General features: G+C 42.6%; 2 protein-coding genes across 2 annotated transcripts; one reads left to right on the top strand and one right to left on the bottom strand.

Annotated features, from left to right (window-relative positions):
* Positions 1–1694: 1694 nt before the first annotated feature.
* LOC130048009 (uncharacterized protein F54H12.2-like) lies at positions 1695–3098 on the top strand. The gene is made up of 2 exons (XM_056144009.1): positions 1695–2729; positions 2859–3098. Exons 1-2 carry the CDS (start codon positions 1695–1697, stop codon positions 3096–3098), a joined length of 1275 nt encoding a protein of 424 aa, XP_055999984.1.
* A 2247-nt stretch (positions 3099–5345) lies between these two features.
* LOC130048007 (uncharacterized) lies at positions 5346–6131 on the bottom strand. The gene has a single exon (XM_056144005.1). It carries the CDS (start codon positions 6129–6131, stop codon positions 5346–5348), a length of 786 nt encoding a protein of 261 aa, XP_055999980.1.
* Positions 6132–13898: the final 7767 nt, after the last annotated feature.

The following is a 13898-nucleotide window of genomic DNA, read 5'->3' as shown; positions in this document are numbered from 1 at the left end:
TTATAAATGGGAAAGATTTAAGACAGAGAATATGGGTAAAGTCACGATGGCCAGGTGTGAGGTGGTGGTCCCCTGGGATCTGACACCATGGTCCCATCTCTTTGCGGGAGGGGATAGTTTATTTCTCTTCGATATCATTCGCATTCACTTCCGACCCGGAGCTTATACACAACCTTTGGCGTTAATCAATGAAATCAACGCAGCCTTAAGGAGAACCCTGTGGAAAGTATGGAGCGAGTTAGGGAATCCTAACGACGAGGGGAACAACCAGATCTTAGTGTATCACCCCGAGTACGATCGTGTCGAGTATCAGTTTAATGGGAAAGCACTGAGAACCACCCCCATGTGCATTCGTTTCCCTACGCCCTTAGCGTACAAGCTAGGTCTGGATAGTGACAAAATGATCCTGGGCGATGAAACCATGACGAAATGGATCAACGTGAATTACTTGGGGAACACGACCATGGATGTCTACGACAATCTGAAAGCCATGTATGTGTATTGTGACATTGTGGATCCTCAAGTGGTGGGCACCAACAAATTGAAATTATTGAGAGTCGTCCCCTGTACGGGTCAATACGACGATCGACAACAAGCCCGTTGGGAACCGATTCGAGCCGAATATTTGAAACTGAGTAAGAAATATTTCGATACCATTGAGGTACACATCATGAATTCTTTAGGGCGTCCTATGGGGTTTTTAAATGGGCGCTCCTTAGTCAAACTTCATTTCCGCAAAGTGTATTGAAAGATGAAGTACCATCGAGGAGTCAGACGCCAGAAAGGACACGGAATCTGGTTTCTCATTCCATGGATTGCCAATGCCATTGTGGGTCAAGCGGGCCAAGGAAAGAAGAGAAAGAGACGGCGTAAAAAGTATAAAAAGCGGGTGTAACCCCTAACGAAGTTCATTTACATCAAGATGCACTACCATAAAGGTTTAATACGGCAGCAGGGTCACGGGCTTGGAGCCCTGCTGGGAATAGCCAGCAAAGTGGCGGGTCCCCTGATCAGCGGATTATTAGGTGGAGCCCCCACACAACAGCAACAACAACAACAGCGTCCTGTCTATCAAGAGAGATATTATGATTACGACCGCCCTTATCGCTCTTATCAGAGGAGACGACGTAGAAGCCATCCAACAGAAGAATATGATCCAGAATCTGAAAAGCAGAAGGGAAAAGGATTTTTCACCGATTTACTCAAATCGGGGGCTAAAAGTGCCTTAAAGGCTGCTGCTAAAACAGGGATGGATGTGTTAGATAATAAACGATCACTCAAAGACGCTCTCAAGACACACGGTGCCCAAGCCCTGAAAGAGACAGCAGGGTATGCTCGTAGGGGAAGGTCTCGAAAAGCCCCATCCAAACGAGGAAGAAAAGCACGCACAGGAATACTCAGGAAGCCTGGAACCACGACCGTCAAAAGAAAACAGGTGGGAAAACAGGTGGGAATACAGGAAGGAAAAGGATTTGTTAAAAGAAAACAACGTATCTTAGCTCGGGGAGGGCCTCATAAGAGACCTAGGAAGCAACCTAGGAAGCGATCTAGGAAGGGAGGTAGGAAGCTAGTGAAAAGGGGTAAGCCAAAACGCTCTCTGAATATTTTCGACTGAGAACCCTATAAAAAGGGGGTGAGAAGGAGACCAGAACACATTTGATGCCAGTTCACGCTGAGTAACACATCGTTCCAATATGATGCACAGAGAATCTTGCGCTTGTGGCACCAGCAGTTTAGAACTGTTTAAAGTGCCCCCGACCAACGTCACTTTAGAAGATTCGAAATGGATGGAATATTACCCCATTTCCAGTACCCTCAACTCGGATACGGCTCCGATTGAATTTGAAATCAAAGGACAAGGAGATGAATATCTGGATTTATCCCAAACTTATCTCCAGATGGTCTGTAAATTCACGAAAGCCAATGGAACGAATCTCACAGGAGGCCATTCGACCTCCACCCCCGTGAATAACATTCTCCATTCCTTGTTCAGTGAAATCGATGTCAGTCTCAATGGAAAAGTCATTACCCCGGGGACGGATACTTATCCCTACAAAGCGTATCTGGAGAAATTGTTGTCTTATGCACCCAAGACTCTGGAAACCCAGATGAGAGCCTGTAGCTTGTGGGAAAAAGATACGGCAGGACATATGGATGAGGTCAAATTAGAAGCTCTGGCTCAAACTCCTGTGGAATTTGCAGTAGTGAGTAACAAAGTCAACATCGCGGCCGTCATCCCGACTCCCGAGTATCCGGATGATTCCAAGAATGTAGGGTTGAGAAAACGTCACGAGAAGATTACAGACAGTAAGGAGATCGTGTTGATGGATCGATTACATCTGGATTTGTTTGAGCAAGAGAAATGTCTCCCTAATGGTTTGGATGTCCGTCTCAGATTCAATCGCGCTCGACCCCAGTTCTACATGATGACCGATGCCGGGAGTAGTGGGAAAGTGGCCATTCAAAGTATGATCTTGTGGGTGAGGAAAGTCAAACCTGTGCCGAGTATCATTAATCTCATCAATCAGCAACTGAGTACTCAAACGGCGAAATATCCATTGAGACGAGTGGAAGTGAAAACCTTCACCATTCCTAGTGGCACCCAATCTAAAATCACCGATCATCTGTTTCAAGGACAGATGCCTAAACTGATCGTGTTGGGCTTTGTGGACAATGCGGCTTTTAATGGGGATAATACCAGAAACCCCTTTCATTTCCAAAATGAGAGAGTCAAGAAATTAGAAATCAGTATCAATGGAGAAATGATGGAAACCCGACCTTTGGAACCTAATTTCACCGACGATCAGTACCTGAGATCGTATTTGAGTCTGTACAAAGGCTTTGGAAAATTAGGCCAGGACTGGGCTCCGGACATTACCCTGGAAGAGTATAAAAACGGTTACACCCTCTGGTGTGTGGATTTCACGAAAGATCAAGAAGCCCAGACGGATAAATTTCATCTCATACAGACGGGGAACTTGAGAGTGGAAGTGCAATTTGCCGCCAACGTGGCCAGGACCTTAAACTGTGTGGTGTATGCCGTGTTCGACAATCTGCTAGAAATCAACAAACAACGAGAAGTCAGCATCGATTACTAAGAGAGAGATGGATACTCAGCAATTGAGAGATGTTTTACAACGAGATTTAGGACCGGCGTTTGCAGGTGTGTATCCTCGAGATGTCATACCTGAGTTGTTACCTCATCACAAAGCCATCGTGGTGAATACAGACCCTCACGATCGCCCTGGAGCGCATTGGGTCTGTTTGTATTTGAGTAGCCCTACCGTCGAATATTTTGATTCTTACGGATTACCTCCCAGCCATAAAGACATCCAAGACTTTATTCAACGCCACGGAGAGACTTGGATTCATAACACCCATTGTTATCAAGATTTGAATACGGATGTCTGTGGACAATACTGTGTGTATTTTTTACATCAACGCCATCGACATAGAAGCACCGTACAAGAATGGTTACTTCCCTGGAAAGGCACGGCCTTACAACGCGATCGTTTTGTGGCTGATTGGTTTAAAGAGACCTTCCGAAAACCGAGAACCCATCAAGGACAAACTTGTCAATGTCAAAGACTGAATGTATTGTAAACTATGTTATTGTTATTGTTCATAGTTGGAGTTTAATAAAACGTTGGAAATTTTTTTTTTCTTGTCATTGTAATCAACCATGTCTTTTCAAAAAAGAATGGGTAGCCCTGAAAAGGGCTGTTTTCGTTCTCTCTGTTCTTGGTCTTTTCTCTTCTTCTTCTTCTTCTTCTTCTTCTCTCTTCTCCTTCTTCTTCTCTTCTCCTTCTCTTCTTTTCTTCTCGGTCCCCCTCACTGTCTGTTCTTCTTCTTCTTTCTTCTCTTCTTTTTCTGCTCCTCCGGGGGTTGCTCGTGGTCAAACACAAAAACAGGCAACCACCCGTGTTTAAAAAACAATCTCCCCGGAGGCCGTTGCACCACTTCTAACTCTGCGTCCCAGTTTTCCTCAGGCGGGGGCAGATCCTGGCTCATGGGTGGTGGGGGAAGAGCCTCCCGTGAGGCCGGCGGGGCAATCTCTTGCTCCCAATCCTCCTCCCATTTGATACAATAATCATTCACTGTAGGGTCTGGTCCTACTCTACGGCTCATGGTTCTGGTTCCTTTAAAAAATCGGAATGCCCGATTTTTGACGTTGCGCTCGTTTTAAAAAGGCGAGAGCGCGGACGTCCTCGAAAACATCCCCTACCTCAGATGGCTGACGTCATGTTGATGACTCATCAAAAAAAACACTATATAAATAGGTCACTTGTTACCATTTTTCTCAATCATGTCGTTTGAACGGTACGTGCAAGATGAGAAAGATGTACTAGTGTGTGGGTATTGCCGAGGACTTTGGAGAACTTGCGGCTGTTTTCATTATAAAAAAGAAAACATCCTGGCCAAACATAAGTGGATAGAGAGATTGGCAGAGCTGAATTATTGTCCCTTTGTCTATAAATGTTGTGGTCACACTAGAGAACCCTGGCTACCGTGTAAGTGTCCGCAGCATTGTACCATCACCCCTGAAGAAGAAATAGCGCATAAGGACTGTACCTGTGAGATATGTCAGGAGTTTAGAGAGCGCTGGACTCAGAGAAAGTTTAAACCCCACCTGTTTCAACATTGTCCTTACAGTCAAGAACCCCGGTCAACGTGTACCTGTGAGACCTGTCAACCAGCATGTCGGTGACGGATCTACGAGGAGATGTATTATCTCTACCTTGGGTGGATGTTATTGTACAACAATGTAACTGTTTAACGGTGAAACCTCATGGATTAAGTCAACGTATTGCCGACCGATTTCCTTGGGCTAATCTGTATGCGACCCGACAACCTTTAGGACGGAGAAATTTAACTATAGCAGCGGATCGAGGAATACCGGGTACTGTGTGTATTATGCCTCATTCTACTCATCCTGATGTGATCTGTTTGTTAGCGCAATGGGATTACGGGAGAGGCACTCAACGCTTACCCCTGTATGCCGATACCCCCGAACAACGTGAACTTTGGTTTCAACAATGTTTACAGGAATTAGGCACTTTGTCTTACCAGACTTTAGCGTTTCCTTATGGTATTGGATGTGGATTAGCCGGAGGCAATTGGACTCATTATAGACAATGGATTTGTGACTTTGCTTATCAGTATCATAAACATGTTTACATTGTCAAGAAAATGTAACTTTATTATAGCTTTATTCTAGCTATTACTTGTGTTAATAAAACTTTTTTAAAACAAACTTGTGTGTTTCTTGATTTTTGCAATAAAAAGTGTCTTTTCAAAAAAGTTGGTGGCCCTGAAAAGGGCCGTTTGGTCCTAAGGACCGACTTTCAATCCCTGGTTCCGGTAAACCGGCATAACGGGCACCGTCCCCGGGTGCGTCGCCGCTCCTGTAACTCTTCCACGCACGAACAGCAAGCTGGGCGCTGCCCACATCCCCTACACGTGATACCGGAGTGTACCCTGTCTTGCCAGCAGACAGGGCACTTAAACCAGATAGGAACCGCCCTATCTGCCCAGCCAGGGACAGTCATAGGGTGGTTCGTCGGGGGATGAGTTGCCACCGGTGCGTGGGTTGGTCTCGGTGGCGGAGTCCTCCCTGCAAACCGGATGGTAGGTGGTGGGGGTCTTGCAGGGGCTGCCGGTCTCGGTGGTGATGACGTGTCTGCCACTAACAGCGACGGACTCTGGGCTGGACTGGGAGGTGGTGCGGGGGACGGTGACCTCGGTGAATACTCCACCGGTGACGCTGGTGAGTCGCTCATCGGCACCGGACTGTATTCCACCGGTGCCGATGGGATCGCTGGTGGTGGTAGTGTAGCCGTCGCCGGGGAGTAAGGTGGTGGTGGTGAGGGTGGCTGTGGGGCCCGTCGGCGCGGTCTCGTAGCCGTGGACATTCGAGCGGTGCGGCGGCGTCCCCTCCCTTCATACTCTGCCCGCACCCGGAGTATGACCTCACGGACCCCACTCTGGTCGAAAGGGGAGAAGGTGCTCAGGTCGTTCTCAGAACGCACGACCCAATTCTCCCCTACCCGTTCCTCAGCCACCACTAAGAGCCGGTACCGAAACCCAAGCAGGGTCTGAAAGTTGTAGAGCGGGTCTCTTCTTGCAGCCATTCTTCTTTCTTCTTTCTTTTATAAAATATTCAAAAGCTGTGCTGGATCACCAGTGAAGCGAACTGGCGAGCGCGCCGGTATATATCAGGAAAGCGCGGACCTCCTCGAAAACATCCCTCGCTTCGGAGACGAAGCCAAGATGGCGGCCGTCAAAATGGCGGATTTGTGCTTTCGAGTAGAGAGTTTTTTTCTCATTGTCTTTTTCTAGACATTCGATATCTGTGCATGGTAGATTTAATCTGATAGATTCTGGGGCGGGGAATTCGTTAAACTTATTTTTATTTTGCTACGTCGCATAGTTTTCAAAGAAACAGAGGTTAAAGAGTTCGAGTCGAGGTTTAATGTTTCTTCACCACCTCTTTAAAAATGTATTTCTCGACCATGTACATCCCTAAAAACATCTCATAAGGTCTATTCGATAGAAAACACCTTATTTGATTCGATTTTCACTCTACCTTTAGGATTTTCTGGATTCCTCAACAAATAAACCCTTCTCTGAGAGACTCAACCAAACACAGCTTTCGTGTAAACAATTTTATTCATGGCACATATTTCAAATACATAACTCCCACACACAACACCAATGCACATGTCTTTTTAAAATAGGGTCCAACATTTTTTCCATTTCTCGAATCCTGCGTCGAAATCGATATCGATCAGCGGCTACAGTCATCCAGATACTTGTCCGGTCTTCTTCGGGTAACCGATACACTTCATTATTGTCCAGATTAAAAGTCACACGTTTAACTTGACGTACATCTCTCGAAGACATCGTAGTCTGATTTTCTCGATTTCTGCTCTGTCTGTGGGTCGAATTCGTTTCAATTCCTGCCCCATTAAATGAATCAATACTAAGGCTTGCGGGGTGATCCGGTTCTCGATCAAATACTGACAGAGACATGGATAGTCCTTTAAGCTGATGGGAAATAATTCTTCTCGCATATAGTGTAACACAAATTCAATCTGCCCAGAATGAATGTCTGTGAGATAATCCAATACATAAACTATCGCTTTCTCTGTGATGTGGTCACTGCTGGCCATCCTCCGGGAATAAATGAAATGAATTAAGTTCTTCACACTTTATGTATACTTCTCGAAGCCAGTCCTTGGTGATACTTTCAATCTCGGCGGTTTTTTCAGGCATGCGTTTCTTGAATTCCTCCCCCAGGACATAAATTAACATCAATCCCGCATCGTTATAGAGATTGATGTATATCCGGTTCCGTAGATCTGTATATTCGTCCAGAGTCATTGGAAACACTCCCGCTATCAGAAAATTTTTAGCGAATTGAAACACCGTATCGTCTTGCATTTTCTCGACCCATTCTAATGCATGGTTATGCGCTTTTTCTGCGATGTTGTCACTTTCAGCCATGGTTTGTAAATGAAAAAATTCCAAAACGTTCTTGTTTTATAACAGGGCAGCCATTCCTTTCATACGAATCAGTTCCACGAATCCTTTTTGTAGACAATCGCGTAAGATCCGATCAATGTCACTCATCTGGTCTGGAAGATTCTGTTTCAATTCCTCAGCATACAAATAAATCATGAGTAAACGTCCCGTATTGGTATTCTCCGCTAATGAATCAGCAATCCGTTGAAAACTATGTACATTTCTGACCTCCGGTGACATCTGTTGTACAAATTGACGAGCATTTTGAATGAGAGGATTATGTAAGGCCACGTTCATACATTGTAGTACATAACTATATCCATTTATTCTCGTAGTAGCACTGCCGCCCATAGTAAATAACGAACGTTCAGAAAACACCTGTATTTATAGGTAAAGGTTATGCATCACGTGATCAAACACCTGCACCACGTGATCAAACACCTGTACGTCAGCTGGTTTTTCTACAGTCATTCTTGTCTGACCTTCAGTCATGGATACACGGAGAATTTTAAGAGCGAGACGCCGCCGCCAGGGAATACAACAAGTGGAGAATTTAACCATAGTAGAAGATTATGTAGACGAGATGGAGATCTTGGACAATTTAGTACAGAGATGTCGCCATCGATTACGCTGGGGCCGATCTAAAAATTGGTGTTTTGACTATGTATTGCGGTCACATGAAACAGTGGAGGATATTTACCTGCGTTTAAGTGACATGTACCTGAAAAATTCCCCCCTCATACAGTACATGATTTACCAGTTTTACACGTTATTGAACGGCACTCAAAAAGTATCGGGATTTATTCGACTGGAGAAACCACGCCACCGGAGAAGTGTGTGGGTATTGTTTTGGGGTGCACACTGGATGTGGGAAACCGTCGAAGAGATACGTTTCCCCGGGAGAAGAGCTCGACAATTAGTACAACACATTATATCCGAAGATCATGACTTACACGTGTATATAGAAGAACCTGCGTATGAAGCCGGCCATTTTTAAAAATAAAAACTTCATGCACAGCCCTTTTTAGGGCTACTTTAAACACCAATATAAGTTCCATTCCACTAAAGTCAATGTGTACCAATGTGCACTAGCACGCGCTGGTCGCGAGAAACCGGCTTTTCAAGTTCAATTAGTGCACTAGCACGCGCTGGTCGCGCGATGTTCTAGCTGAAACCGGTTTTTCCAGAAAAAGATGATGCAACCACGTGCTCCCCACGTGCCCCCCACGAGACAGAATAGTCTAGACATTTTGCTGGCTATAAAAGCGGAGCCCCAGTGTCAGTCCTCATTCGATCTTCAATCACCTTCCAGAAGACATGGCTCAGAAACAACTAGAATTTGTGGACAAAGCTCAGAAGAAAATAGATCAGCTGGTACAGAAGCAGATGGGACCACAGAAAGACTACATTGAACTGAAGAAAACTAAGAGTGACGATCAGAAGACTGAACTGGGGAAGACCTCGAACTTCTTGCTCACGTCTCCAGACTACGTTGCTCAAAGAAGAAGAGAAGAGAAGAAGATGGCCCAGACCTCGAACCAGACCACGAGCTTCAATCTCACGCCTTCAGACCACGTTGCTCGACAAGAGAAGATATCCCAGACCTCGGATTACCTCCCTAGCCAGAATCCGACAGACCCCGGATTAGGCTTCTATTTTCCCGATTCACAGGATGCTACGGGACTGGAGATGGGCTTATACGATAAACTCCCCTTCGGTGGAGAAGATTCCCCCATGAGCAGGACCGATTTCGCCATCATTACCACGACACTAGACGGGATCGTTAACCGCATTAATGTGCTGAGTAATGAGATTGGAAATCATACCACAATCCTACTGAAGAAGCTGGAAGAGCTGACTTCTAAAAAACCTAGGAAGGAATACACTCCAGATTACACTGCTAACCCGTGCTACACGTGTGGAGAAACAGGACATTGGTCGCCGGATTGCCCACAGAAAACAGATTATCCGCAGACCAGTAAGAAATCGAGGTCAGCAGATTCTCAACAGACCAGCAAGAAAACCAAACAAAAGGATCCTTGCTTCAAATGCGGAAAAATAGGACACTGGATTAGTGAGTGTCCAGAAGAACAACTGGAAATAGATGCGATGATTGGGTCCGTACCTGGCTCAAAATCCCCTGTGAAGAGAGAATACACACCGTTAGAGATGTGGAATCCAACCGCACCTACTGAAGAACGGCCAAAAAAGAAGAAGAAACTCAGCAGAAAGTAATGGACTGTGCTTGAACTGTTATGCTTATTGAACTGTTTTTTATGCTTATTGAACTGTTTTTATGCTTATTGAACTGTTTTGCATTGTTCTATGCTTGTACCATTGTTCTTTAATAAACATGTCAACTTAAAACCTTGTGTTATTCTTTTAGATTTAATACACAGGATTTCACAGGATTTCACTGGATTTTATACCGACTTTCAGAAAAATAGCAGGAACTCATTCCAGGAACTCAAAGCGAAAGTACCGCATGCTAAAATTAGACCAGCGGCCATAGGCCAGCCTATTCACCCGACACCCGGCCTACAACCCCTGCTGGGGTTGACCCCGTCCTAGATATTGAACCACTCCGTTGACCCCGACACCGCTTGACCAATCAAAAGCCGCCCTTGCTTGACCTCATTTGCATAAAAAGTGCACTCAGTTGAACTCCCTATCGGGAGGCGTTATACTACTCATATATTTAACGATATCATGCTTCCATACTATACGCAGATTTAAATGTCCAAGTCAGCCGTTGACTGTGAAAGTCAGTCTTTCTCGCAAAAGTCCAGTATCAATATAATAGGACCAATTTAGATCTTGAGAGAAAAACAACCTTAAATGTTTATGATGCTTGTCATTGGATTTTTTTAAGTTGCAACCTTATTTTTCTATTTTACGATGTTTGTATTTCACAAGATTTATTTAAATAATGCAGAGATCCCAATGTCATTCTTGTTTAGGTTGTCTGAGTTGTAGTTTTCAACTTTTCATACTCGATGTTCTCCCTATCTTAGGGGTTGAAAATAAGTTTTCGACTTCTACAATCGTCATTAATAAAGAACAATTTTCAACCAACAATATGTATTCTGTTAATCACTCTAAAAGAAAATAGCAGGGCTATGGGACAGAAAAACGATTTCTTCAAACAGTATTTTGTATTCTTATAAAAATGGAAAATTTAACATATTTTTAATGCGTAACGAATTCTAAGGGACTGATTCGGAGTGTTTGTATTGGGGAGGGGGTGTTTTCTTAAGTATTTTGTGGATTAAATCGCAGAAACTATTTTTGGGACTAAATTTCTAATTCCTTTAAGTTATGATTTAAATTGTTTTTTAGAGTTTGTGAATTATTACAAGTGTGTTGTAAAGAATTGCACCTGCAAATAAATAATCCACAGAATTATGTAATATCGTTGACATATATTAAAAATAGCAAACCCTTTGAGGGACACCAACATATAGTAGTTTTAACGTTTATGCTGGAAAGAACATCTCTCGATAATAATCACGAGGTGACGTTGTCAGCCTCGTCTAGTCATCGCCTAATTAAAATGGCTGACCAGCCGATTTACTACGATTTTCATTTTACCAATTTTCTTGAATATTACAACTCTTCCAACTCATTTCCAAATGGATGATGATAGACATCTTCATCATACTGAGATGTGATATAGGATTTGTCCATGTTAATTTTCAAAATAAGGTAGAAAATTACCGATTTCTGATTTGTTTACTCCTATGCATGAGTTCTGAAAATAGAGTTCAAAAGAACTGTAATAATTTCTTCCGGAAAATGATGTTTTCTAACGAATGGAAAACCCTGTTTATAAACGTTGTATTATGAGTTATTCTAAACAAAGATGAAGATCTGTTACATTATATATGCAATGCAGGTATTCACCCGATAGCTAGTAACTACACGCGTGTTTGTGTTTCTAACCCGAAGAGCATTCTGGGAAGAAACGCTGATCCCGCTCTAAGTTGTTGACAGTTCAAGAAAAATTTTCATAAAGTTATCGTCATTTAATGAAAACATTTAACCTTCCTTTCGATTATTGAATTAGTAAAATGTAAATAAAAATAGACATGATATGTCGGGGTCGATTGATGTTATATTGACCATGCCCTATTTGAAGTAGGTCACGTTCGTGTAATTTCAGTTGCCTTATTTATTGCGTAATTGCATTTATATTCAACAATTTTGAAGATAAGCGATGTATGATATTGGAAGGACCTCTGACAATCCGAAGCTCGTTTTTGTCACAGCTGACTATTATCATAATGAAATAACAATATTGTTGAGTGATTATATCATTTATTGAAACAAATGACGACAGAGAAAAAAATACATCATAGTTCGGTTGGGACCACTTAATATACAAAATAGAACTAGATTTGCAACTGCGCAAATAAATATATAATAAGTATACATTTCACAGATTGATCCCAGCCAATATACTACTAAAACACTAATGATGTCAAAAAGGTGGCGCACTAAAAAGGCCAAACACTATAGCAGCTTCCTAAAACTAGGTTATCTTTCTTGAAAATCGGAGCTCTTTTGATATTGGAGATTGTCCTCTGAGCATTTCCGGTAGGTACAGCTCGGCGTATTTTGTGATCACAGTGATGGGAAATTGCACTGTTGTGCAACGAACTGCCACAATTACAGTGGGAAGACTGTGAATGACAAAAAGGTGACTTTACACAGGTTTCCAGTTCGTAAAAGAAGTAAAGCGATATGGAGAAACCGGGTCAGTCGAAAGAATTAGAAGCCAACAAGCTGTTCGAAGCTATGTTCCGAGCATTTCATCTCGCGCTATGGTCCAACGAAAGATCACCCACTACCATCCATATTTGACCACAAGATTTTTAAGACCACTAACGTACGTGTAATCGTTTGTGTTCAGTTTGTTTCTATGGAGCTCTTAGGCACAGGATCTGTCAAAATTGTCGTCCAAAGCGTGAAAGTAAATAAACAGGTCCAATATAGGCCTATTTAGGCAATAGCGATGTAGCTTTACTAAAGTGTATACATGTAGCAGTACGGCCAGCGCGGATCCCGTATTTTCCGCGCTCCCCCCGCGGGATTAAGCTACCGCGGTATATCTCAAGTAACCCTGCAAATCCCGCGCTTCCCCCGCGGTCCCGCTGTCCTCGCCGCGGTCTCACCTATAGATATTTAATACCATCAACAAACGCGAGTTATCTCCCGTTAACGTAAAAAAAAAAAAATAGATAGATAGATACATGTATACTGATCAAAAACTGAAAACAGATCGCTGTTTTTTTGTTTTGTTTTTTGTAATTAACAGTGCGACATTTAACTCTGGACACGACAAAAGTCCGGAGTTTCGCCAACCCTTTTATTAAGGATACAAATAAACCCTTCACAAAAAAAGATGGGATTTTATGTTCACAAGACATGCACCAAGATTTACACTTGCACCTATTGTAGTTTTTAAGATATTTCACCTGAAATCAAAAAATCCCATGGGATTTTGGAGGGATTTTTAATCCCACTTGGGGGATTTTCACTCCCACAAAAAATCCTATGGGAGAAAAAATATAATTTCTCCCATAGGATTTTAACTCCCATATTTAAACTTAATATGGGATACAATGTCCCATAGGAGGAAATGTCCCATAATGAACATGAAATGGCAGTAAATATCCTATTTGAGCATGAATGGGAATAGATATCCCAAATAAAACACAGGATGGGATTTTTATTCCATGAATATAACAATAAAACAGAAAATTGTATCTTAAAAAGTGTTGTTTGTCATGATTCTTAAAATGTACTTAAAAGCCAAGGCATGGCATTAATTTTTAAATATATATAGTAATTATAAACTCTTATGTGTCGGCCTATGTGTTTGTGAATAAATGTCTAAAAAACATGAGAGATAATAAAAGATAGAGCTCTGCATTACTAAACTTTTCCCCATGCAATTGTAATTGTATAGATATAACCCTTGCACAAAAATATCCATATAAAATTGGACGGGACTATATTATTGCAACAAGCAGACAAGAACACTATGAAATACTCATTCACACACGGGCACTGTAAGTTAATGTAAATATATAGTATGTGCATGTATAAATATATATACATGCACATACTACATGTATCTATTTACATCAACTTCCATTGCCCGTGCATTCACATGCAGTTGCTCACATTCACTATTCACAACCCTTCATATGTCGTCAGGTACTAAAATATGTTCACAGGAACCGGTAATTTTGTCTGTATTAATAATAGTGTGGGTATATACCATATACCGTACCATCCCCTAATCAGCTGCTATTGGGGGGGGGGGACCTACAAGGGCTGATACTTCACTCAAAACTTCGTTTCAAAAT

Source organism: Ostrea edulis, chromosome 1 (assembly GCF_947568905.1).
Source record: "Ostrea edulis chromosome 1, xbOstEdul1.1, whole genome shotgun sequence".
In the NCBI taxonomy this organism is placed as follows: domain Eukaryota; kingdom Metazoa; phylum Mollusca; class Bivalvia; order Ostreida; family Ostreidae; genus Ostrea; species Ostrea edulis.
Note: the sequence above shows the minus strand (reverse complement) of the source record. Positions and strands in the feature narration are given on the sequence as shown.